The sequence below is a fragment of the Tursiops truncatus genome, chromosome 17 (genome assembly GCF_011762595.2).
Source record: "Tursiops truncatus isolate mTurTru1 chromosome 17, mTurTru1.mat.Y, whole genome shotgun sequence".
In the NCBI taxonomy this organism is placed as follows: Eukaryota; Metazoa; Chordata; class Mammalia; order Artiodactyla; family Delphinidae; genus Tursiops; species Tursiops truncatus.
In genome coordinates, this window is record NC_047050.1 from 38,194,382 (window position 1) to 38,219,845 (window position 25,464).

The 25,464-nt window shown below is 36.6% G+C and overlaps 1 protein-coding gene and 1 pseudogene across 3 annotated transcripts in view; both read left to right on the forward strand.

The window, feature by feature from the left end:
• Positions 1-25,464, forward strand: part of DPY19L4 (dpy-19 like 4) — a 62,648-nt gene that overhangs the window by 27,037 nt on the left and 10,147 nt on the right. For 2 of the 3 annotated variants that reach the window (XM_073794594.1, XM_033842823.2), the window contains exons 8-18: positions 1,152-1,275; positions 1,599-1,648; positions 7,021-7,153; positions 9,680-9,811; positions 9,913-10,011; positions 10,570-10,643; positions 13,801-13,959; positions 14,848-14,967; positions 20,111-20,231; positions 22,531-22,587; positions 23,304-23,386. In XM_073794594.1, coding sequence (XP_073650695.1) covers positions 1,152-1,275; positions 1,599-1,648; positions 7,021-7,153; positions 9,680-9,811; positions 9,913-10,011; positions 10,570-10,643; positions 13,801-13,959; positions 14,848-14,967; positions 20,111-20,231; positions 22,531-22,587; positions 23,304-23,386 — 1,152 coding nt within the window. Of the gene's footprint in view, positions 1-1,151; positions 1,276-1,598; positions 1,649-7,018; positions 7,154-9,679; positions 9,812-9,912; positions 10,012-10,569; positions 10,644-13,800; positions 13,960-14,847; positions 14,968-20,110; positions 20,232-22,530; positions 22,588-23,303; positions 23,387-25,464 lie in introns of all 3 variants that reach the window. The other variant, XM_019925122.3, reaches the window with a different exon arrangement.
• Positions 1,655-6,232, forward strand: LOC141276912 (large ribosomal subunit protein eL22-like; annotated as a pseudogene).

Genomic DNA, 25,464 nt, shown 5'->3' on the forward strand with positions numbered 1-25,464 from the left:
TTTCCTCCACTCAGCATAATTATTTTGAGATTCATATATGTTGGGTGTATCAATAGTTCATTTCTTTTTATTGCTGAGTAGTATCCTATTGTATGGCTATACCACATTTAAAAAAATTTTTTTTAATTTATTTAATTAATTTTTTTGGCCATGCCGCGTGGCTTGTGGGATTCTAGTTCCCCAGCCAGGGATTGAACCCGCACCCTCGGCAATGAAAGCATGGAGTCCCAAACCACGGGACCACCAGGGAATTCCCTGTACCACAATTTGACTGAACTAAATTACACGCAAGAATTTTGTCTCCATTAGGAGAATTATGCAGCAATTTTCATGAAGTTTTTTAAGCAATAGCACCTTTGTTTTTTGTGTGGGAAATAGCCATTGGGTTTATGAGATCCAGATTTAATTATTGTTGGGAAGGGAGTCCGTTGTGGTGTGAGGATATGCATGGGAGACAACAGGCTCTCAATGAAAACTGATAGAGGAGAAACTTAGGAGGAGCCTGCAAAGACATTGTGTTTGATTCTGGAGATTTTCAAAGCTCTCTGGATCTGTCACATAAAGGACTACTGTAATGTTAATTCTGGGTAACCTGCTGATTAAAAAAAGTATTAAACTAGATATCAGAAGATATGCATTGTAATCCTAGTTGTGTAACCTACTAGCTATATGACTTCATTAAGTCATCACCTCTCTGAACTTCATATTCCTTTTATATAAGGATTAGTATAAGAACTGTGGATCTGCCAGGCCTGCTAGTTATGTAGTGCACATTGTGCTCTAGAGAGGCATAGCCATCTTGTTAAGGGAAGGGAGGGTGGGGGCTGAACTCCAGTGTACTCTGCAGCAAGCTGTGTGTTGTAGCATGAGGCTGTATCTGCCCAGAGCAGGGATGCCTTTTTCAACTTCTCACAGAGGCCCATCTATTCATCAAGCAGACACAGCAGCACTAAGTCTTCCTGGGTGGGAGGTAAGGTAAGGGTGAAACACTATTAATTTGTTCAAAGATGCTGTATAGGTAATGGTGGCTTTGTCCATGCCTACCTCACAGGATATGGAGAACAACAGTGTGTGGAAGTGCCTTGAAAAGTATAGTGTTAACACAAATATAATATCTTGCTCTTTTGCTGTTCATCTGTGGTTTATTTTAGGGTAGATACGACAAGAATTGAATACTCCATTCCTTTAAGAGAAAACTGGGCACTACCATATTTTGCATGCCAAGTTGCTGCACTTACAGGCTATTTAAAAAGCAACTTAAATTCTTATGGAGAGGTAAGATACAAATTTATTTGTCACAATTCTGATGTATTGCAAATGTGGTACATTATTTTAAAGCTATTCATATTAAGAGTTAAATTATATTCAGTGAAACCTGAACCATACCGTAAAGGATATAGTTAGGTAGACTTGTTATAACTGTTATTCTGTAATCTGATTGACAGTAAATTATATTTATGAGAAAGGAGATGTTATATTGTTTTAGTGCAGTTACTTGACAAATATATGAAGAATATCTTATTTTGAAAATTAATCTGTCTCGTTATTTTACCATTTCTCTCACTTCTGGAACATTGATGGCCTTTAATCATCACAAGTTGAAGAATATTAATGAAGATATAAAGAGTGACTACAAGGGACAACAATGGTAGCACTGCATATTTTGTTTGCCCGTATGTTGTCTGTGACTGAGGTGTAGGTAAGCTAGTGAGCTTCAGGAGACTATCCTGGATAGTTTAGATTCTTAGTGTTGTGCTGTTGTTGTTGTTGCCATAAGCCCTTTCAGCAGTCAAGTGAAGCTCAGAGACTCTGTATCAGAATAATGATTTTAAATGCATAAAATAAAATAAATGTGATTATAAAAGGCAACCAATTACACTGAAATTGACTTAAATGTAGCAATCCTTTGACAGTCTGTCTGCCTGTCTTAGGTTAAGAATTCCTGGCTAGAAAAAGGGACTGTAGGGACCTGGTTGGCCAGGAAATTGTATTTACTTATGGTTCCTTTTTGAAATCTCTGAAAAATGTTCTTTCCTCCTTTCAGTGATGTCAGATGTCCTGAGCATAGTAAACTTTATTTCATTTTTTATAACACTAGTATTTCCTTTCTTATCTAAAATAATAAGAACACATGTCAGATTTGTAATTTTCCTTTTGTTGGTTTTGTATAAACAGCTTTCTGAGAAAGAATATTTTCTATAATAGGGAGTATTTGCGTGTTTTCCTGTTAGATTGTGTAGCTGTCTCTTAGGAAAGAATAGTTCTTCAGTTTTTTGTTTTGTTTTGTTTTTTTGTGGTTCGCGGACCTCTCACTGTTGTGGCCTCTCCCGTAGCAGCCTCTCCCGTTGCGGAGCACAGGCTCTTTTATTTTATTTTACTTTTGGCCATACCACCCAGCACGTGGGATCTCAGTTCCCCGACCAGGGATCGAACCCGTGCCCCCTGCAGTGGAAGCATGGAGTTCTAACCACTGGACCGCCAGGGAATTCCCTTTCAAATATCTTTTTAATAAAACTATTATTCTTATTTATTTTAAAAGGAGTTTTGGAAAAGGTAGAATGAAATGTAAACTTATTTTTTCCCTTCTATACTATATTTTATATTTTTCTGAATAACTTATTTTTATTGCCATGTTATGTATTCTTTCTAGTAGTTTTTTAAATTCTAACTTTTTTAAATTAAAAAAGTAATACAGGGGATTCCCTGGTGGTGCAGTGGTTAAGAATCCGCCTGCCAATGCAGGAGACACGGGTTTGATCCCTGGTCTGGGAAGATCCCACATGCCGCGGAGCAACTAAGCCCATGCACCACAACTACTGAGCCCACACACCGCAACTACTGGAGCCTGCACACCTAGAGCCCGTGCTCCGCAACAAGAGAAGCATCCACAATGAGAAGCCTGTGCAACACAACAAAGAGTAGCCCCCACTCGCTGCAACTAGAGAAAAAGCCTGTGTGCAACAACGAAGACCCAATGTAGCCAAAATATATATATATAAATAAATAAATTTTTTTAAAAGTAATACATCTACATTGTACAGATGGTAAAAAAAAAAATTCAGTCACTGCAAATGGATAGATATACAGTGAAAAGTATATTTCCATTCAGTTTACTGTTGTTTACCAAGGACCTGGTGCTTTTTGAAGGGATCCAAAAATAGCTTATACTCCTATTTTAGTTTATATTTTGTTTCTCCTTTTTTGTTTAACCACAATTATTTTTCTCTGTTTTGAAAGTATTCCATAATATTCTCCCTTCTTCCCTCCCTTCCTCTCTCTCTTTTTTCCTCTCTTCATATTAAGGTAAAGGAGGAAAATTGTCCTTATCAGTTATTTGATTATTTGTAACTAACCACTCATCTGGTATTCAAGAGTACACAGCAAGAGCAAAATATCTATGAAAATATTAAAGGGGTAACAATATTAAGGATTCTATAAAAACATGGTAGTAAAAAAAAGCAAGTTTACTGTATTCTTAACCCTTCAGCTTAAAACTCAATTTTTTAAAAAGCAAAACTGCTCTTTCTGCCTATGCTGCTGCCATGCTGCCCGTTAAAAATCTCATGGCACAGGGTGGGCAAAGAAAAGAAGTAGGTCCTAAAGTTTACTCTTGACTATACCCATTCTGTAGAAGATGAAGTCATGGATGCTGCCAACTTTGAGCAGTTTCTTCAGGGGAGAAAGTGAATGGAATAGCTAGGAATCTTGGTGGAGGTGCTGTAACAATTGAAAGAAGCAAAAGCAAGATTACTGTAACTTCTGAGGTGCCTTTTTCCAAAAGGTATTTGAAATATCTCACCAAAAAATATTTGAAGAAGAATAATCTGTGATTGGTTATGCGTAGTTGCTAACAACAAAGAAAGTTATGAATTGCGTTACTTCCAGATTAATCAAGATGAAGAAGAGGAGGAAGATGAGGAATAAAAATTATCTGGTATATTTTGTATGAGTTCTTGAATAAAACTTAGGAACCAAAAAATATATCTATATAAAAAGCAAAACTGTCCAATCCTTCAGTTATGTTTGCTTCCCCTTGAACTTACCCTGTACACACATGCCTTTGTGTGTGTGTGTGTTGAAATCTAAAGAAGGTTTGTACCTGAATTAATAGTATTGTATCAGTGACAATTTACTGGTTTTTTTGGGGTTTTTTTTTTTGCGGTATGCGGGCCTCTCACTGTTGTGACCTCTCCTGTTGCAGAGCACAGGCTCCGGACACGCAGGCTTAGCGGCCATGGCTCACGGGCCCAGCCGCTCCGCGGCATATGGGATCTTCCCAGACCGGGGCACGAACCTGTGTCCCCTGCATCGGCAGGCGGACTCGCAACCACTGCGCCACCAGGGAAGCCCAATTTCCTGGTTTTGACAGTGTATAATGGTCGTGTAAGATATTGTCATTGAGGGAAGCTGGGTGAGGCAGTCCATGGGAATTATTCTTCTTTTTTGGCTGTGTTGGGTCTTTGTTGCTGTGCACAGGCTTTCTCTAGTTGAGGCGAGAGGGGGCTACTCTTGATTGCGGTGTGCCGGCTTTTCGTTGCGGTGGCTTCTCTTGTTATGGAGCATGGGCTCAAGGCGTGCGGGCTTCAGTAATTGTGGCACGCTGGCTCAGTAGTTGTGGCTCGCAGGCTCTAGAGCGCAGGCTCAGTAGTAATGGCACATGGGCTTAGTTGCTCCGTGGCATGTGGGATCTTCCCAGACCAGGGATTGAACTTGTGTCTCCTGCATTGGCAGGTGGATTCTTAACTACCACACCACCAGGGAAGTCCCATGGGAATTCTTTGTACTGTTTTTGTAACTTCATGTGAAGTAATTAAAACTAAATATATATATGTATTTTTTATTATAACTTTTTTACATGCATTCCTTTTCTGGGGGGAAGGGTGTATAATTGTATGAATTTTTATCATGTGTAGTTTCAAGTAACCATTACCATAATCAAGATGTGTATGTATATATACACACACACTATACGTCACTTATGTTACCCCTTAATAGTCATATCTTTCCCTCAGCCCTAACCTCTGGCAACCATAGATTTGTTCTCTGTCACTGTAATTTTGTCACTTTGAAGGGTTATGTAAATGGAATTCTGTAGTGTGTTATCCTTCAAGATTGACTTTTTTCATAAAGCCTAATGCCATAAACACCTATCCAAGTGATGTTGCATGTACCAGTAATTTGCTCCTTTTTGTTACTGAGTAGTAGTATAGGAACATGGATATTTTAATCATATATTTTGTACTTTGCTTTCCACTCTTGAGACTAGATCTCATGGTCCCAGTTGCATCAGGATATCCAAGCTCAGATCTTTTGTGCAGTTACCTGGAGCCATCCAGAGACATCTGTGGTTGATTACCGAAACCCATTTAATGTTACTTAAGTAATATATATAAAAAAGCTGACAATAAAGGCATAGTTGAAAATGAAGTGAGAAAGGTAAGGGGTAGACAAGAGTGCATAGAATTTTGAAAATGTCCAGAGAAAGGAGAAACTTAGGTCATTCTCCAGATTGTGTTTGACATGTGTTCCTATTACTATTATTATTTTTAATTTGGCGACACCGTACGGCATGCGGGATCTTAGTTCCCTGACCAGGGGTCCAGCCTGGGCCCTGCCAGTGAAAGCGCCGAGTCCTAACCACTGGACCACCAGGGAATTCCCTCTATCATATTTTCACCGCATGTTCTTAGAGTAGTTTGAGAATAAACCTTTGGAATTGGCAATTTGTTTCATTATACTGTAGCTTTTCGCTAGCATCCCCAAAGTAATCTCTAAGTGGCCAGTAGGTTACTTAAGCTGAATCTAGATCTGACCCTTCATTGATTTCTGGAGCTGGTTTTTCTGAGGATAATGGTTTTAGGCCTGGTTATTACAGTTCTGTTGTTCCACATGAGAAGATTTCCAGAACACTTTCTCTTACAGCTATGGTGATAGATAGAGCAGAAGCTTATGTTATTCTATTAGTGCTGAGCCCTTCTGGGCCTTGCCCTTGATATGTGATCAACTGGTGGAATTTTTCCATCTCTTTCATTTTGTTATCTGGTCTTAATCTTATTCAGGATGCTGAAAAATTCTTACATCTGCTGATGGTCTGAGGTATCTCTGACTCTGGAATTTATCATTGAGTATAGTCAGCTGAGTCTGAAAGATTGAGTTTTGGAGAACACAGTTCTTATCTTAGGTTTCTTGACTTGACTCTTATTGTCCTTTCATTGTTCTTATCAGAACCAATTGTTTTGACACTATGGCTGATGGAGGAATTAGGAATAAAAAGGTAGGTCCCTAGAAGAAGTTGAGACTGTTGCTAGAAATATGCTAAGACTTGGTTTCTCACTAAGGGATCACTTGGGAGATGACATTTGGAGGGACAGAATAGACTTTAGCCAGGCATATTTCAGGCAAGGGCAGTGAAATCCTTGTGTTTAGTACTTTAGCAGATGAAAACAGCTGAGAGTTTTATATGGTTGACAGTATAAACTTTGGGAAAAGGTAAGGCCACACTGTGCTGAAAGGAAATGAAAAAAGAAATGGACTTTTTTCCATGGGGTGTGGAATGGGCTGAGACATAAATAGACTAGTCACATGGAAGCTCTTAGGAAAACATGAAGCACCAGGGAAGTGAAAATGTTATAGAGTGAAAGGAGTTACTTCCACTGTAACTAAAGCCGAGCAGTCAAGTCTAGTAAAAGCCACCATTTAAAAATATTTATTCCTTTATCTCTTTTGGGGTGAAAGAAAATTGTACTGAATTTTCTTTTTTTCTTTGTCTTCCTGAAGTTCTCAGTATAATGTTGAACATTGAAGGGCAAGTGGTTGATTTCTCTTTAGAGTGCTTGATTTACGATCTTATTGTTTATGTAAGGATTTAATAATTATGTGATTTAAAAACAAAGTTTCAAAAATTGTATAGCCTTAAAGTGGAAGCAGTAACAGAGCTGCAATATTTGAGGTAACAACCTCACAGATTTTTATAGTAATGAAGCTGTTGATATTTAGTTTCTTTCTTTGTTTTCCCTAGAGGTTTTGCTACTTGTTGATGAGTGCTTCAACTTACACATTTATGATGATGTGGGAGTACAGCCACTACCTCTTGTTTCTTCAAGCAATATCTCTCTTCTTGCTAGATAGTTTTTCACTGGAGCAAAGTGAAAAGGTATTATGGCATTTCAAAATTATTATTTTAAATCTAGAGAATAAATGTCTTTATAGGGTTGTATAAAACCACTTAGCTTTTAAGCTTAATTTGAAATGTTTTAATAGGCTCTGATTTATACTTCTACTCAAAAGGTTGCTAAACTTATTCTCCCCTAGTCCTTTTAGAAGCACTTTGAAATTCCCTTAAACATGGTCTGCTTAACCAGAGTCACCCCTGTGCTTCCTCTCTATTTCTAGCTACTTCTCCATCTTCCCTTTCTGTTTCTTTAAAAAAAGAAAAAGGTGAAATATAGGAATGTACAAAAGAGTATATGCATGCTGTATATACAATGTATAGAAAAAATATGAGTATTTGAACACCCAGGCCAAGATATGGAGCATATGAACACTAGAAGCCCCTTTTTCTCAGTCACATCCTGCTCCCTCCCCATCAGAGGCTAACTGTCCTGAATTTTGTTAATCCTTTCCTTCTTTTTCTTTGTTTTTTTACCACCTCTCTGTGTATTCCTAAAACTATGTTGTCAAATAATGTATTGTTTACTTTTGCCTGATTTGCTTCTGAGATTCATCCCTGGTGATGTACAGAGCTATATTTCATTCATTTTTATTTACTGATGTATTCTATTGCTGATGAACATTTCAGGTTTTTTCCAGTTTATTGTTCATATGACCAATGCTGCTGTAACATTTTTATACATGTCACCTGGCACAGAAGTGCAAGATTTTTCTAGAATATATAGTGGAATTACAAGTCAAATTCATAGTGGAATTACAAGTCAAAGGATGTGTACATATTCAATCTAACTAAAGATACCAAGCCTTTCCCCAGAATGGTTATATCAATTTATACTTGTCAGCAGTAAAAGTTCCCATAAACATTTTGTTCCTTTGTTTCTTTATCTTTTTCTCTTTTGCCCTCTCATCTTTTTTTTTTATTTATAAACATGTATTAAGTATTTAATATGTTGTCTAAGCCAGAAATTTGGGAATCTTCTCGCTCTTCTCTTCCTTTTCTTCAGATGGTCCAGAATTCTGATGAGTACCAACATTTAGGTTATTTCAATAGAGAGAATTTAATATAAACAATCATTAACCAAGTATAAAGTTGTTAACTTGTTAAATGAAAAGGTAATAAGTACCTGAAAGTATTATAGAGGTAGCAACTTCAGGAAGCAGCTACCTCCCCTAGAGCTGAGGGCTGAAAGGAAGAATTTGGAATTATTAAAACGTAGAAGCTTAGAGGAGGGAACCCCGTGGAGCTGAAACAGACTTCTGAGGAAGGGCCACTGCTCAGCTTTGCTGGTATCTCTGAACTGGGGAGAAGGGCTCTGTGGAAATGGGACCCAGACTTCTGAGAATGGTACTCTGGCCAGCTGATTCTGCCATCTCTGGGGTAAGAAGATGTGATACAGCTCGTTCTTCAAGTGTTAGGGAAACTGCAGCTGCATCCAGCTGCCTTAACAGGAAGGAATTAACTCTGTTGGAGTGAAGAAGCATTGCTGAGGTGATCCTCCCAGGAGCTGCAGGCTGCAGTAAGGAACACGCCCCTGCTCTCTCCTCCAACTCTTATTATCTCTCGCTAACATGGATTGGCAGAGATTAATAGAGAGCCAAATGAAAAAGCAGAAATGTAGACTGAAGAAGCCGGCCCCAGCATTATGAGGCCAGGATAGAGGGATAGGTTTGGAGCTAAGAGAACCAGCAGCCAAGATGAAAAAATAGAACATTACCAGCACCCAGAAGATCCCATAATGCCCTCTCTTGTCATTGCTTCAGCCTCCCGACAGTGAGGTATCTTTTTAAAAAATGGCTCTGGCCTTTTTGGGATTTTTTTTCTTTTGGTTTTTTTTTCTTTTTTTAACTTTTAACACTCTGCCTTTTGATTCCTCCCCCTCCCCCCAACTAGTGTCTATATTTTGTCTTAGTTCTCCCCTTTCTAAAAGGAATTTATTTTATGGCAGATTAAATTATTATACCATAGAATTTTAGAAAAGAAATATAGTAAGACATAACTTTCCTGGGAGATCTTCTATTAGGAAATTGAATTTAACTTTCTTATTGTCACTGTTAAATGGACCAAGTGCGAAATCCTTTTCTCTGGTGCTACATTTCATGGGAGTATATTTTCACCGGATAGGTTTTGGGAACTGCTGCTAATGGTTATGATTTTTGATTTATGCAGCTTGATGTTGCATAGATGGACAAGACAAACCAAGTGAAATTAAGTCAGAGCCTGGGATTAAAGAAGGTTCTTCCAGTCTGATTTAGACATCCATGGTTTCAAAGCTTTTTACTTTGCGGAGAGTTCTTTCTAAAAAGGAAGTGATAAATTAGTTACATCCATTACATGTACATTTAATGCCATTACATGGCATTAAAACTACGAATTGAATGGTTGTAAATATAATACTGTCCAAAATTATAGTAGAGCATTTACTTTATAATTGTAGTCAAATCTTACGTAATGAAAATATGTACAATAAAATTCATTTAATTCTCATTCATTTTATTTTTGTCCCAACAGGTTCATGAAGTTTATAAAATCTATATATTTTCTCTCTTTCTGGGATATTTACTGCAGTTTGAGAATTCGGCTTTATTGGTATCTCCTTTATTAAGTTTTGTAATAGCCTTAATGCTTGCTAAGTGCCTTCAGGTAATTAGAATTGCCTTTTTATCATTCTTGGGGGGAATTTTTAAATTGTTAATTTTTTTAAACCTCACTTCTTTGTTCATATAATTTTCCTCCCTGCATAGCTGAATGTGAAGAAAGGAACTTTCGTGGCTAAAATAATGAAAGTGATTAATTTTTACTTGGTGTGTACTCTGACAGTGACATTGAATATTATAATGAAAGTAAGTAACTCTGTGTTTGAGATTCATGTGGTAGAGCAAATTGAATAATGAAATATACTGGGCTAAATTTTAACGAGAATAATGGGATAGCAAAGTAAGAGTTTGTACAGTAACATGTTTAGTTGAACAATAATCATACCTAGTATATTAGGTGCGAAAATAGGATTCTGAGTCTTTCCTATAGAAATACTTTTTAAAAATTACACTTTATTTTTCATTTAATTTAAAATGTCATCATTACCCAATTAACACTAAGTAATATATGGAATAAATTCAGATGAGTCAAAGACATTCAAAAGAGTGGGTAAGTTATTTAAGCCAGGTGGGATAAGGTTAAAATCTTCTTACTACCCCATTATAGTTTTATGCTTAACTATAAGGTAATGTGATTGACTATGCCAATAAATCTCCTTGCTTCATAGTTAGATCATGTATTTTTAATTCATATTTTTTGTTTTGTGGTCTTGCTGTATTTTCTAGTTCTAGTATTGGACTAAAGCATATTGCTATAAACTTAGCTAATAGTTCTTTGTTGTAACTAGTGTTTTTCTCCTTCAGATGTTTGTCCCCCACAAAGAAAATGGACATATGCTGAAATTCCTTGAAGTAAAATTTGGACTAAATATGACTAAGTAAGTTTTAGATTATGTAAGTTTACCTAACTCTATAGCACTTAGAAGATAAAGAGCAAAAATAATCAAAGGAGGGAGTACACACCTAATTACATACCACTTAGAAAATAATTTGGGATATTACAATATCTAGAAGAAATAAGACATCAATACTTTTCTCATTTAAAAAAAAATCTCATTTAGGTCTTTTAAAATTAGATATACTTAAACCTCAATAGCATCACAGTATGTTGAGGCTACTTTCCTTGATGAGGAGTGATGATACAATCTAAGGTCAGAATAAATTAAAGATTTAAAATGAATAAAGAACCAAGGAAATTTTAACCACTAACTGCAAAATGTTATATTACAAAGAGTATGGGTGTAAATCAACTATAGTTCAATTAAAAAAAAAAAAGTTCATGATATACTCCAAATCTATACTTTAAAAAAAAAAGGGCATAGGCATTAAAAATGGGGTGGTCAGTAAGATATTTATTTCATAGCAAAGAATCTTATCTTTGGTCATAATAGTGGATTGGACCAGAAGCTGACTTTTTAAATTCAAAAATAGTGTTGTACCTTTTGTTGTTTAAATGCATTTTTTAAATCTAAAATGAAATAAATGATTTTATGTACTGATAGAGTCCATTTGCATAACAGAAAATATATATTTACCTATACATATCTCAAGTTCATATAGTAGACCGTAGAATCTTATAATCGTTTGCTGGGATTACATGGGATTTTAGATACTGTGAATGAAATTTTATGTTGTGATATATCAGTTAACCAAGTGTTTGACATTGCTTAGACACTGGAGAAGCCTTCTGAAGTGTAAATCGTATATGGCTATCTAGTAAGATAAAAGGATCCTTTAAGAGGCCATGTGCTTCATAAAGGTAGGGACCATGTCTTTTTCAGGTGTATTTGTAGGCCTGACACTCATCAGGCAACTAGTAAAAGTTGGTTGCAGACCTCCATAATTGACTGGCCTTTTCACTGATTTTCTCTTTAACCTTGGAAGACTCTAGAATGAGCCTAGCATTAAGCTCTGCTTTTGTCCAGTGTTTCTTAGTTGATGTTCTATAGTGCGCCTTTGTTCCTCATGTCAGGTACTAGGCTTCACAAGGTAATACACTGGGTATTTTAAGATTAAGACTTATTAATCTTGTCCTTAAGAATATTGCTGGCTCATTAGATAGTTTTTATACAATTAATGGCATGGGTGGTGTAAATAATAAGTGCCTTGTGTGCAAATGTGCCAATTGGATATCAGGATTTGTAATTCACCAGAATTTCAGGAGACATTTCTGTTGAGACGGAATTTTAAGAATCAGTAAAGAGGGCTTCCCTGGTGGCGCAGTGGTTGAGAGTCCACCTCCTGATGCAGGGGACACGGGTTCGTGCCCCAGTCCGGGAAGATCCCACATGCCGCGGAGCGGCTAGGCCCGTGAGCCATGGCCGCTGGGCCTGCGCGTCTGGAGCCTGTACTCCGCAACGGGAGAGCCCACAACAGTGAGAGGCCCGCGTACCACACACACAAAAAAAATAAATAAAATAAAAAGATGTTAAAAAAGGGGCTTCCCTGGTGGCGCAGTGGTTAAGAATCCGCCTGCCAATGCAGGAGACACTGGTTCGAGCCCTGGCCCGGGAAGACCCCACATGCCGCAGAGCAGCTAAGCCCATGCGCCACAACTACTGAGCCTGTGCCCTAGAGCCTGCGAGCTCCAGCTACTGAAGCCCGCGCGCCTAGAGCCCCCGCTCCGCAACAACAGAAGCCACCGCAATGAGAACCCGCGCACAGCAACGAAGACCCAACGCAGCCATAAATAAATAAAGAAAAGAAAAGAAAAGAATCAGTAAAGAAGTGTTAATAAATATTTATTTAATGTGCAAGATACTGGGCCAGGTACTCTGGGGGATACAAAAATGACTACGATCTAACGCATAGCAGATTGCATTAAGCACTATAATAAAGGCATAATTAAAGTGCCATGGGAATATGGGGAAGGAAGGATTGAGACGGGGGTTATGGAAAGAATATCATTAAATTGGAATTTGAATTAGACCTTATAGAATCAGTTACTTTAGTAGGCAGATTTTTAAGACGTGCTTTCGTCCTAGGTACAAAATATTTTGATGGCAGCCTCTTTGATACAGTTGTATAGCTGTTTGGCACATTGTGAAACTTTAACCTTTTAGTTTAAACCCAGTGATTTGTGAAGCATTCTCAATCCATCCGTGAGCACTCCTGAACATCATTCCATCGCTCACCTCTTCCCCCAGGGCTAGGAATTTGAGAATTAAATGGAGGTTGAAGATGGATTGGGAGTGAGAATGCAGATAAATCTACGTATAACTAGGAGGCTTGTTGATTATATTTAGTGTGGGTTAAAAAAAAAAAAGTTTATCCTGACTGTTATAGCTCAAAAAACTTACATTTCACATTTTATGATTTCTGTCTTAATAATTAGATACCTCTTTTTAAAATGGGTCCTAGTCAAGTTACATTTATCAATATAAAACAGGGCTGTCCAATAACAATATGACATTAGTTGCATACATAATTTTCTAGTAGTTGCATTAAAAAAAAGTAAAAAGAAACAAGTGAATTTAATTTCAATAACGTACTTTATTTAATCCAATATATTAAAAATGTTATTTTAATGTGTAAAAAATATAAAATTATTGAGATATATTTTGTATTTTTTAAATTCCTTTTTTCTTGATTTTTTTATCTTTGAAGTCCAGGGTGTATTTTGTGCTTAAAGACTATCTCCATTTGCACTGGCCACATTTCATGTGCTATTAGCTACGTATAGCTAGTGGCTATCATACTGGACAGTGCTGTTAGAGGTTAGACAGTTGAATTTTTTTGTTATCTTCCAGGTAAAAATAGAAAGTAAAACTCCCCTAAAACTGTATTGGGTTCTAGAGATGGTCACATTGCTGGATCATAAAAATGTAGTTTTAAATTTATTAGGGCAGTTTGTTGAGGAGGGTTACTAATGCTATTATTTTCATTTATAAAGGGTATGACCTTTCTGTTGTAAGTTAACGGATTTAGGAAGTGCGTTTAGTTTTGTCTTAGTTTTTACTGAGATGGAAAAAATAATTTTAAGTTCAGTACTTTAAAACATCTGTGATTTTAATATCATGCTTTTGTTTTCTGTAGGAATTTTACAATGAATTGGCTCCTATGTCAAGAATCCCTTCAAGCACCATCTCAAGAATTTTTTTTGCGATTGACACAGTCTTCTTTATTACCTTTCTATATTTTAGTGTTAATTACTTGTTTTCTTTCTATGATTCAAGTTATTTTTAGGAGAATTAAGTAAGTACCTAGGAGAACCAATCATATTACTAACTAAAGAATTATGGAAATATAGAAAACTTATTTTTAATATCCTTCCAATATTTGTGTGTTTTAGAGTTTCTAATTGAATTCTCTCTTTATCAGTGTATAAAATATCATTATAAGTTAAGTAGATGAAATTCAAATTTAAGCTTATACATCTGAATATGTAAGATTCATATTTATTTATTTAGGCAGTGCCGGGTTTTAGTTGCGGCACATGGAATCTTTAGTTGCGGCATGCATGCGGGATCTAGTTCCCCGAGCAGGGATCGAACCCAGCCCTCCAGCATTGGGAGTGTGGAGTCTTACCCACTGGACCACCAGGGAAGTCCCTGTAATGTCCATTTTTAATGCAGGAATAGTATTTAAATAATCAGTTAAACTTTTACAGACTAATTTACTCAGATTTTTTATTTACTGTAAGCATAATTTTTTCTAATTACTTGAAACTAGTAGTATAAGTGATTTCAAATTATAAAGTTTGACTATTTAAAAATATTTTTATCAAACTTGAAAGGAGGCTGTGTGTAGTAACTTAATTTTGAGAACTTAGTAATTCAAATTATTATTTAACTGTATTGATTTAACAATCATTAGTTTAGTGATAATTCATCTTGGAAAAGGAACCTATGTATCTTTTTTATTATATTTCCTGAACTTTCATGTTTAGTCTTTATTGAGGCAGTTGTCTTCAAGCTTCAATAGCCATTTTCAAAGACTTGGAGATACCTAAGTTAGGTATTTGACCAGCAGAATATACTTTCAAATTTTAAGAACTACCTATATTTTTTTAATGAAGATATTAAAGATCTTTGATTTTTCAAATATTTTCAAAGTAGTAAAAAAACACATTTCTTTCTGTAGTGGTAAGTCCCTGAAAGAAACTATTACGCTTGAAGATGGACAAATTGGAGAAAGACCAGAAATAATTTATCACGTGATTCACACTATTTTATTGGGCTCTCTTGCAATGATTATAGAAGGGTAAGTGTATATTTGAGCCATTTGTTTTTACAAAGAATTGTCCTTTCTAATGGTAGTTAATGGATACTTTCAAGAACACATTTATAAAAACACTATAAAAACTCAAAAAAACCTTAATCTAACTGGAGTTTAGAGAGGTGTTTATAGTACAGTGAACCGATACTTACTTAGTAATTTATTTGTTCAAAAACTATTGAATGTTTTCCAAGGGCCAGGCATTGTGCTAGGTGCTGGGGGTACAGCGGTGGACAAGATTCTGTAACCTTATGTGACTCATGGTCTATTGAAGGTGACAGATGCTAACCACACAAAAATAAAATTATAACTTTGATAAGCGAAGGAGAGGTAAATGGTGTTATGAGGGTGAGGGTGAGGGTTCAATATACCCTTTTCTTTGAAGTTTGACTCAGATGAGAAATAAGACATAGGAGTATGAAATGGTTCTGAGCACCCAATTTCAAAGTGGGGAGGAGGTTTCTTCATACCAACAAACAATTCTCTGGCCACCAGCTGGGTATCCTACAATTCAACTCAATTTTGACTGTCTGCCAGAAGTACCATCAGAATCTACAGGCTTGGGTTCAGTCCAACAAGACTCCCCTGCTACCTCTTCAGACACCAAGTTACAAGTCCAGGTTGTCACCTGTGTTTCTGGTGAACTGGCTATAGATCAGAGGTTCCCAAGACCCCCTCCTCAGGTTTGATTAATTTGGTAGAGCAGCTCACAGAACTCAGAGAAACATTTTACTTACTGGTTTATTATCAAAGGATATAAATCAGGAATAGCCACATGGAAGAGGTTCATAGGGCAAGGTATGGGGAAAGGGCTGGAGCTCCCATGCTCTCTCCAGGAGAGAGAAATCCCTACATGTTCACCAACTGGGAAGCTCCTGAACCCTGTACTTTTGGGTTTTTATGGAGGCTTTATTACACAGGCACGATTGATTAAATCATTGGCCATTGGTGATTGAACTCAGCCTCCAGCCTCTCCCCTCCCCAGAGGTCTGGGGGGTAGGACTGAAACTTCCAACCCTCTCATCACCTGGTTGGCTCCACTGGCAACCAGTCCCCATCCTTAGCTGCTTTCCAAAAGTCGCCTCATTAACATAATAAAAGATACATTTAAGCTCTCAGCGCTTAGGAAATTCCAAGGGTTTGGGGAGTTGTGAGCCAGAAACCCGTGGTCAAAAACCAAATATATATGAGGAATATATTTTGGTCATCTGAATGATTCTGATTCTGATAAAAGTTGCACTGGAGAACTCTTTTTCATGTGTGACCAAAAGACCTTTGAATATCTTCCACCCCAAACTGAGTTTAGTCCTTAAATTGCAGGCCTTCCCTCTTGAATGGCCAGAGCCTTGGTAAGCCTGCTGCACCTATATACACCCATGCTGCAAAAGGAAGATCCAAAATGTAAAAGCCTATAAGTGTGTGTTGAGTATTGTCACCTCACACTCACAAATCAGATAAATTGCTGCCACAAGGAGGAGCAGTTAGGGTTCTGAAGTATAGGGAGGGGAATAAAAGCAGGGAGAGGTGAAGAATATTGATACAGTATAAGGTTTAAGTTTCCTTTAATTATGAATACAGATACAGAATCACAGTCATTTTAGCAGTACCTGTGGTGCTTTCACCAACAGAAAGCATAGTTATTTTCTCATTGTACTGGTTTTTTACAGGTATCTTGAATATTGTTTATATACATCACTACTTCAAAATTATAGTAATTATTAGACCTGCATTTAATGTATTAATAAACAAGTACAAATATTGCTGTATTACAAATACAAATTTTATTATTTAATATCAGTATTTCAGTATAATTGGTTTCCTTTGTAAGCCTATGTATTTTATGCATTTAGAAATGTTTTCTTATAAGGGGTCCACAGACTTTATCAGACTGCCAAACCCATGACAAGGGGGTATCTCTATGGAAACTTGAAGTGAGAATAAGGTTCACTCTAACAGTTAGCAATCCATAGTACCTAAACAGGATGAAGAAGTGTATTAATCCATGAATATTTTAAGTGATTCAGGGTTTGATTCTCATCTTGTTGCCTAGTAGTACTAGAATTTGGAGCATGGTTTACCTTTTTCCCCTCCTTCCCCTCCTTCCTCAGTTTTATTTCTCTCTGAAAAAGAACTTTTTGTTATTCCCACCATTCTTCATTGTTGGATCCGTCATTTTAAGTTCAAGATCCCTTTTTTGAACATGTAATCTGCATTATTCTATCATTGGTCCTTGATTCTCTAATTTACTCACTAGACCTCTAAGACATGATCATCTATTCATGCAGATAACTTGCATGGTCCCCTAGGAGGTGCCAGGCACTCTACCAGGTAGGCAGTAGGGATTAGAGAGAGATGAAATCTAGTCTTTTTGAATCTTTTCAGAGTTCCTATTCTAGATACGTCAACCAAGAGCTAGAACAAAGTAAAATACTATGAGAAAGGTATACAGAGGGTGCTCTGGTCATCCAGAGGAGAGGTACTAACTCACTTGTGGAAGGTAGGTAGGGGAAATCAGCTTAAGGGAGATTTTCTAAACAGGGCCACAGTCTTGAGAGATAGAGATTGGCCAGGCTCTCAGTTTTCTCGTGTGTGTGTGTGTGTGTGTGTGTGTGTGTGTGTGTGTGTGTGTGAGCGCGTGCGTGCGTGTGTGTATAATAATCTGGGAAAAAGAAGTATTCTTTGGGAACCAATACTATGGGACGAATGTGAGGGAAATAGCGAGATATGTCCGGAAAAATAAGCAGGGAACAGATCAAATGTTTTAAGCAGAAGTTTGATATGATCAACTTTACTCTTTTATGGAAAATCTCTCGGGCAGCAATGATTGAGAAAGATTTGAGGAAAACAAGATTAGAGGAAGATAAACCAGTTAAGAAGGTATCATAGTAGAATCTAGAAGTGAGTAGCGATGGAGATGGAGTAAAGGGGCCAAAACTAAGATATTTGGGAATTGGAAACTAAATAAGGAGTTGCAGGGACTGTGGTGGAGGGATCCTAGGAAGAGTTGCAATTCAGAAGCCAAAGGAAGAGTTTTTAAAGGATATGATCAGAGAGAAAAGAAGCTGAGGAAAGAGAGATGAGTGTAGACTTCAAGAAGTCTGGCTATAAAGGGAATCAGAGGCTAAGGCAGCAACTAGAGAGGGGTGCAGTTTTACCAGGAGGGAGAAACTTGTGTGCATTATGGGATGGAAACACTGAGATTGTTCTGCAAACTCTGGCTGGAACTCTAATCATTTAGGGAAGTAGTAGAAAAAACTGAAAAGGTATGTCGGGACCATATTTTAGAGGGCCCTGAAAACCATTTGAGTGAGTTTTCATTTATTTCTGTAGGTATTGGGAAACTAAAGATTTTTGAACAGAACATGTCTTCTCATAGTTATGTTTGAAAAGGATTCATCTGGCATTTGGTTGAATTGGAAGAGAATTTAAAAGTTGAGATGTTAATTAGCTGGCTATTGACATAAAATGGTAAGGAGAGGTTGTATACGAAGAAATCAGTGGATTGGCACAATGGTCCAATGTCTAGAGCAGAGAGTTTGTGTTCCAAGGAATGTCATATACATGTAATTCAATGTGAGTAGTCTCTCCTGGAGTTATAAACCAGACTCTAGTATTGATTCTGGCTGACTGGAAAAATAGGTTTGGTATTTTCTGAAATGGGGAAGTTATTGGTTTTAGGAGTTACTGGTTAACCAGAGGAAACGAATGCAATTCCTCTGTCTTAGCAACATGTATTCTATATACATCCAGCTACCTCTCTCAAAGCCTGATTCAGTATTCATTGTTTTAAACCTTAAGTACATTCTCAAATTGGTCCTTTTGCTTTCATATCACCCTAGACCTTATATAAATTTTTTATACTTATTTTCTAATTGTTTCCCATGTGTTCAGTTTTATTCCATCTTAATAAAGCCCTCCTTGAGGGCTGTAGCCATGTCTTGTTTTTCTTTTTTTCTCTCTAGTACTTTGGTCACCCTGAAGTGTATGATCAATAAATTTTTATTAGATGAATGTTACTTTGTTTTCCCCATTTCATAGCTTTGCTGTTTTATAAAACCACAATAGTTCACATTTGTACTCTGGCCTCATATTCTTCTAGTCTCTTTTGAGTTTGTCATCAAAGAATATATCTTAGAAGGATCTTATTGTTTCCTTAGTCTTAACTACAAAAGTTATCTTCTGAGATGTTATTTTTCCTTGATAATCTGTGTGAAGCAATGACATCCACAAAGTTTTCTAAACTCTTCCTCTTCTGTCTTCAGCTTTTACCATCACCTAGGGTGATGGGTTTCTTTTGTTTCCTGTACAAGTTACAACTTAAAGTAAGGTACTGCCTTTTATTTGCACAAGTTCATTTTTCTGTACACCTGGATTTTTAATCTTTTTAAGTTAAGGGCCCTAATTTTTCAATCCTGTTTTTAAAAAATTAATCTCAAAAGTAATAATGCTGATTGTTTAACAAACCCAAATAATATAGATATGTATGAAGTAAAAAATGAAAATCCTTCCATCCCAGTCCTCAGAGGTCACAACTGTCAGCAATATCTTTTCAGATGTTTTTTTTTTGGCTATACTGCATATATGTACATTAGAAAAAAAATCACCAAAAAACTAGGGTAACAGTATACATAAAATTTTGCAGTTTGCTTTTTTGTTTTTCATAAGGATTTATTATTTAATCAGTACCTGTTGAAGGATAGTTAGGTTTCTTTGCAATTAAAACAACATACTACAGTTAAAACCCCACATGTATATCTTTATACATTTATGCTAATATATCTGTAGGCTAGTTTACTAGAAATGGGATTGTCTTGTATTTAGAATTTTTATAGGTTCTGCCAAATTGCCTTCTGAAAAAGTATAACAGTTTATGTTCTCTCCAAGAGTACAATTTTACTATACCTCATATATATTAATGTCTTATTTCATCCTCATTTTAGTAACCCACATGTCTCTTGATTATTTAAGCAGTGAGTAACAATATGTTGCTGAAAATTAGAGGCTAAGCTTTTTCATTGTCCTTCAACATTGTGGTATTTTCATGAGTATTAGGAAAGAACTCAGAAAAGAGAAATCACGTAATAATTATGTTTATAGGATAGCTCATGTATGACTCTGTCTTTTCCAGCGTGAAATACCTCTGGACTCCTTATGTGTGCATGTTAGCAGCATTTGGTGTATGTTCTCCTGAACTTTGGATGACACTTTTCAAGTGGCTTCGATTACGAACTGTACACCCAGTATTGTTGGTGAGTCATTGTTATTTTGTGTTAAGTTCTTGTTTCTCTTTCAGTTATATAAATGGGAACCACATGAATACAATTAAAATAGCATGAGTATGGCTTCCCTGGTGGTGCAGTGGTTAAGAATTCTCCTGCCAATGCAGGGGACATGGGTTCGAGCCCTGGTCCAAGAAGATCCCACGTGCTGTGGAGCAACTAAGCCCGTGCACCACAACCGTTGAGCCTGTACTCTAGAGCCCATGAGCCACAACTACTGAGCCCGCATGCCACAACTACTGAAGCACACAAGCCACAACTACTGAGCCTGCCTGCTGCAACTACTGAAGCTTGCGCGCCTAGAGCCCATGCTCCGCAACTGGAGAAGCCACTGCAATGAGAAGCTCGCACACCACAACGAAGAGTAGCCCCCACTCGCCCGCATGAGAGATAGAGAAAGCCCACGTGCACCAATGAAGACCCAACACAGCCCAAAATAAATAAATAAAATAAATAAATTTATAAAAAATAATAGCATGAGTAAATCGCATTATGATTTATAGGTAGAAAAAAGAAAAAGATTCTATGGCAAACATTTTTTAATAATTTCTGATTATAAAAATAGGGTGTTTTCAATGCAGACTACTTAAAAAATAGAAGGTAAAAATATAAGTGAAGCAATGTGAGAGGCTTTCAAAAATTAATTTTGATAATATTTTTCTCAGTTTGATTTAGAACTATGGAATGTTTTCAGTGAGAATGCAACATTTACACTGTGCCTGCTATGTGTAATGTGCTTGCAGTAAAAAGATAAATAAAACATGATTAGGGGAATTCCTTGGCAGTCCAGTGGTTGGGACTCCACACTTCCACTGCAGGGGGCACAGGTTCGATCCCTGGTTGGGGAACTAAGATCCTGCATGCCCTTCGGTGCGGCCAAAAAAAAAAAAACAAAAAACAAAGAGATTAATTTCATCAAGTGGATTATAGTCTCCCAGTCATAAAAACAGATAAGAAGTGTTGATAGGGTGCTGTTGGAACAGAGAAGGGCTAAGTAATTCAGTTTTTTTAGGGATTCCCTTTGATGTATTCAAAGGGAATAAAAACAGAGGTAAAGAAAAAGCACGATATATTTAGTTTTGTTGGCACATAAAATGTGAGGTAATAGTGGTCAAGAAATGAGACTGGAGAAGTCTAGGAGGGTAAGGTCATCGAGGTCTTTGAGTGTCCTGTCATGCTTGGTGCTATCCCACAGGCAGTAGGAAGACAGTGACATGTTTATGCAAGGGCAGGAGAGAGTCAGCCTTACATTTTCTCTCAGCTCACCCTTATAGTTCTGTGAAGGATGGGCTTAAGGGTGAGAGACTGGAATCAGGAAGGAGGCTGTCACCCAGGTACAGGCCATGGAGAATGGAAACGATAAAAACTTCAATTGTTTTGAGAGCTCACTATGTGTCAGGTACTGTTTGAAGCATTTCACATGCTATTCAAAGCTTACAAAGATCCTGTTAGTTAAGTTTTATTATCTGTATTTTATAGACAAACTAAGGCATAAAGTGGTTAAATAACTCACCCAAGATCACATAACTTGTAAGTGTAAGAACCGTGATTCACTCCCGGGTTCTTCTAGCTCCAAAGCCCATTTAATTAATACTGTACTACGCTGAAGTGGAAAAAATAGTTAGAAGAGTAATAAGATTTGGTGCCTCGGTAAGTATGGGAGAAGGAAGAATAGGGAGAAATCATAGACGTTTCTTAGGTTTTGGGTTTGTGTGACTGGATTGTGGGGTCACCAACAGACATGGGACAGGTTTTGGTAGGAAGATGATAAATTATCTCTAATAATAGTCATGTTGTATTTTGCCAGTCTTTTTCCAGAGGAATTTATGCATTCTTATCTTAGCATAGTAGCATATTGATGTATATTGGCTATTTTTCCTGTGTTAATTCATTGTCTTTTTGTTGTTGTTAGCTGTTTTCATAGCAGTTCAATGTTTTTTGTAAGCTCTTCATAAGTTAAATTCCTGGAAAAATTGTCAAATATTGACTTACTATTTGAAATATTGCGATGTGCATTACCCTTTTTATGTTCTGCCTTAAATTTATATTGCAAATATGTATTTCTCACTTTGTCTCCAGCTTGATATAAAATTTATTATTCTTCACCCATCTCACTCTGTGAACTAGGTTCCATGCTGACTCCAATTTCTCGGAGTGAAATTGTTATAACTGTAAGAATATTTGATTGGTCATAGAGTCAGTGTCTAGTACCTCTATAGTACATTCTGAAATATATTTATCCATAACCCTTTTTGCTTTAACATTTTAGGCTCTCATTCTGAGCATGGCTGTCCCTACCATAATAGGTCTCAGCTTATGGAAAGAGGTAAGAAAATTAGATTTTTCATAAGATGAAAATATATGTTATCTATAAGGTAGTGATAAATTTATATGTGTGTGTAGGATACTTATATTGGAACAGTATTCTAACAAAATAAAGCGTGATATACTTAATAATACATAATTTTCTACCAATAGGAGCATGATAGAAGAGGTAAGACAGTTTTACTCTGATGCAATTTTCTGTAGTCTAATACTGGTATTAATTCAGTTTATAATTGACAAAGGAAATGGCTGAATAAATGGTATTTATTAGTAAATAGTAAAAAGTATTTTGGCAATCCCCAAATTTAAATATTTATAAAATAATGTAAACTCTTTGGGTTATCATAATGTAACATGAAATTAATTGCCAGTAAACCTGTGAATTATTTGACTTGATCTGAAATTTATTTGTTTGCTTACTTATTTATTCAGTGTGCATGTGCATGAAAGATACAACTGATGATTAATTGTTTGGTTGATAAAATTATGTATTGAGCGTAGGCAGTGAATTAACCATACAGTAGATTATTTGGGCTGAGGAGAACTAGCAAGAAACTGAAGGAGAGTAAAGCAATTCATGCCATTTTTTCTGTGAGAACAGTGTTGTAATATTGTTTGTCATAAGTTGGCCTCTTAGTCTTTGGAAGTACTCTGAAACAGTTTTAAACTTTCTAATTACTTACACACAGGTTTTGGGGATTTTGTTTTGTATTTTAGTTTTTTCCAAGATTAATGACAGAATTAATGGAACTACAAGAATTTTATGACCCAGATACGGTGGAACTTATGACCTGGATAAAGTAAGAACTGAACTGCCCAAGACTGTTGTTAAGCTATTAATTAATCATTGAATGCTATTTAATGGATTCAGGGGAAATAATAAATTAATCCTTTTCCAAGTTCTTCTCATAAATCTCAGGGATTTTACCCTGTATTTTTAGGGATATTTAGTTTTCATTTAGACATATAATTCTAATTTTCTAATTGAACTCATTTCCAACAAAATATAGTATTGATAAGTTTTAGATATGAAACTCTAGCTGTTAAACATCTAGAAATGTGGAATAAAAAGGAACCGATGTTCTTTTATTTAGATAGTCAAGAGATGCTTCTTTTAACCGGAGTTGGAGGTGAATGAGCGGTGGATTTCTAGTCTTGATCACCAAGGTTAACAAGATTTTAAATTTTAACACTCATGCAGATTTTAATACGACAGGAGATGTGCTCTTGGGCCTATAGAAGCTGGGAATTTTAATTGAAACACCTCGTTCCCTCCCCTAACATACATATATAACTAAGGGACCCTCAAAGGGCTACACCATCAGTGAAAGGATGGACTATCACAAAATAGCCATCAAGTGGTAGAGAAAGATAAGAAAGCACATCTTCCTCGGTTTCAGCTCTTGGTCAGAAATAAAGTGTCTCCTCTGAATTTGTAGCAATGCATCTGAATTCACATGTTTGTAGTTTGAAATTATACTTGTCTAATCCAGGAAACCCTATATCAAGAGATTAGCATAAAAAGTGGTTCTGGGATGGTCTGGAGTGCCTGATATAATCCTCAACCCAGGCTACCCAGGATTTCACAAATAAAGCTTCATGAAGATAAGCTCTAAAGTTACAAAACACATGAAGAAACAGTTCAACGCAGCAACAATCAGTTGTTGGTTGTGATAAGCAATAGAAGTAGACTTCTAGCAATTTCTGGTAATAAAATTTGCTTGTGTCAGTTTTTGCTGCACAGTGGACTACCACAAAACTTAGTGGCATACAAACAATAAACATTTGTTATTTTGCACCATTTCAGTGGTCAGCTGAGTAGAAGCAATTGGTAGGATTCTTCTCGTCTGGGCCAGCTCATCTGGGACTGGATAGTCTGGCATGGCCTTTCTCACATGTCTAGACTGGGTAGGTGTCACTGAGGTCATGGAGTTGACTTAGCCACATGCTTCTCATTATCCAGCCCAGGTGAGACTGGGCTCATTCATAAGGTGGTGGTTGTAGAGTTCCCAAGAGCAGCAAGAGAGGACAAGTCTCAAGGTCAAGCGTGTTTTAAGTGTCTGCTCAAATTATGTTTGCTGTTGTCCTGTTGGCCAAAACAAGTCACATGACGAAGACCAGCATTTCCTCCAAGAGCATACCTATAGAAAAGAATCATTGTAACCGTTTTTCCAACCAGTCTACCCTATGGATAGAGACTATGAAATAGTATGAAAATTTTTAAACACATAGGAGAAGAAACTAAAACTTGAAAAAGGAATGAAACACTCTCAGAAAAGGCCAGGATAATAGGGGAAAAAAGGCAAAAAATGTTTCTAGAAATGAGGAATAGGTTTATAGAACAGGTATATAGAAATGAGAATAATAGGTCTTATTATAACGTCTCGTTATTATAATGACACCTCTTGTATGTATAAAAATTATTATGTTTTTAGATCATCCTTAACTACTGCCTATTAATACTTTTTTGTGAATTGTATTTACCTTTGTGGAACACTGACTATATAGCCTTGTGTTGTCATTAACAAAAGAGAAAGTCACATCTATGTGTGTGATTTACCTCAATATTTTAAAAAACAGCAAAGGCCTGAACATTGGACCTTTTACATCAAATGATTGGACATTTATGTCACTGTGTTGTGATTTTTCTGTTTCATTTTTGTTTCCCCATTACTGAGGGCTCTTTGAGGACAGTGGCTGTGTGCTGTCTCTCTATTTTCAGAGCTTGACAATATCACTAGCACATAGTAGGTAGATGCTGAATGTTGAATACAGGGAGGTAATAAATAGGTCAGGACATAAGAGCAGCCCTTTGGGACCTGTCTTGTGAGTGGCATCTGTCTGGGACTTTGGATTATGATTTAGAGTAGAGAAGTCC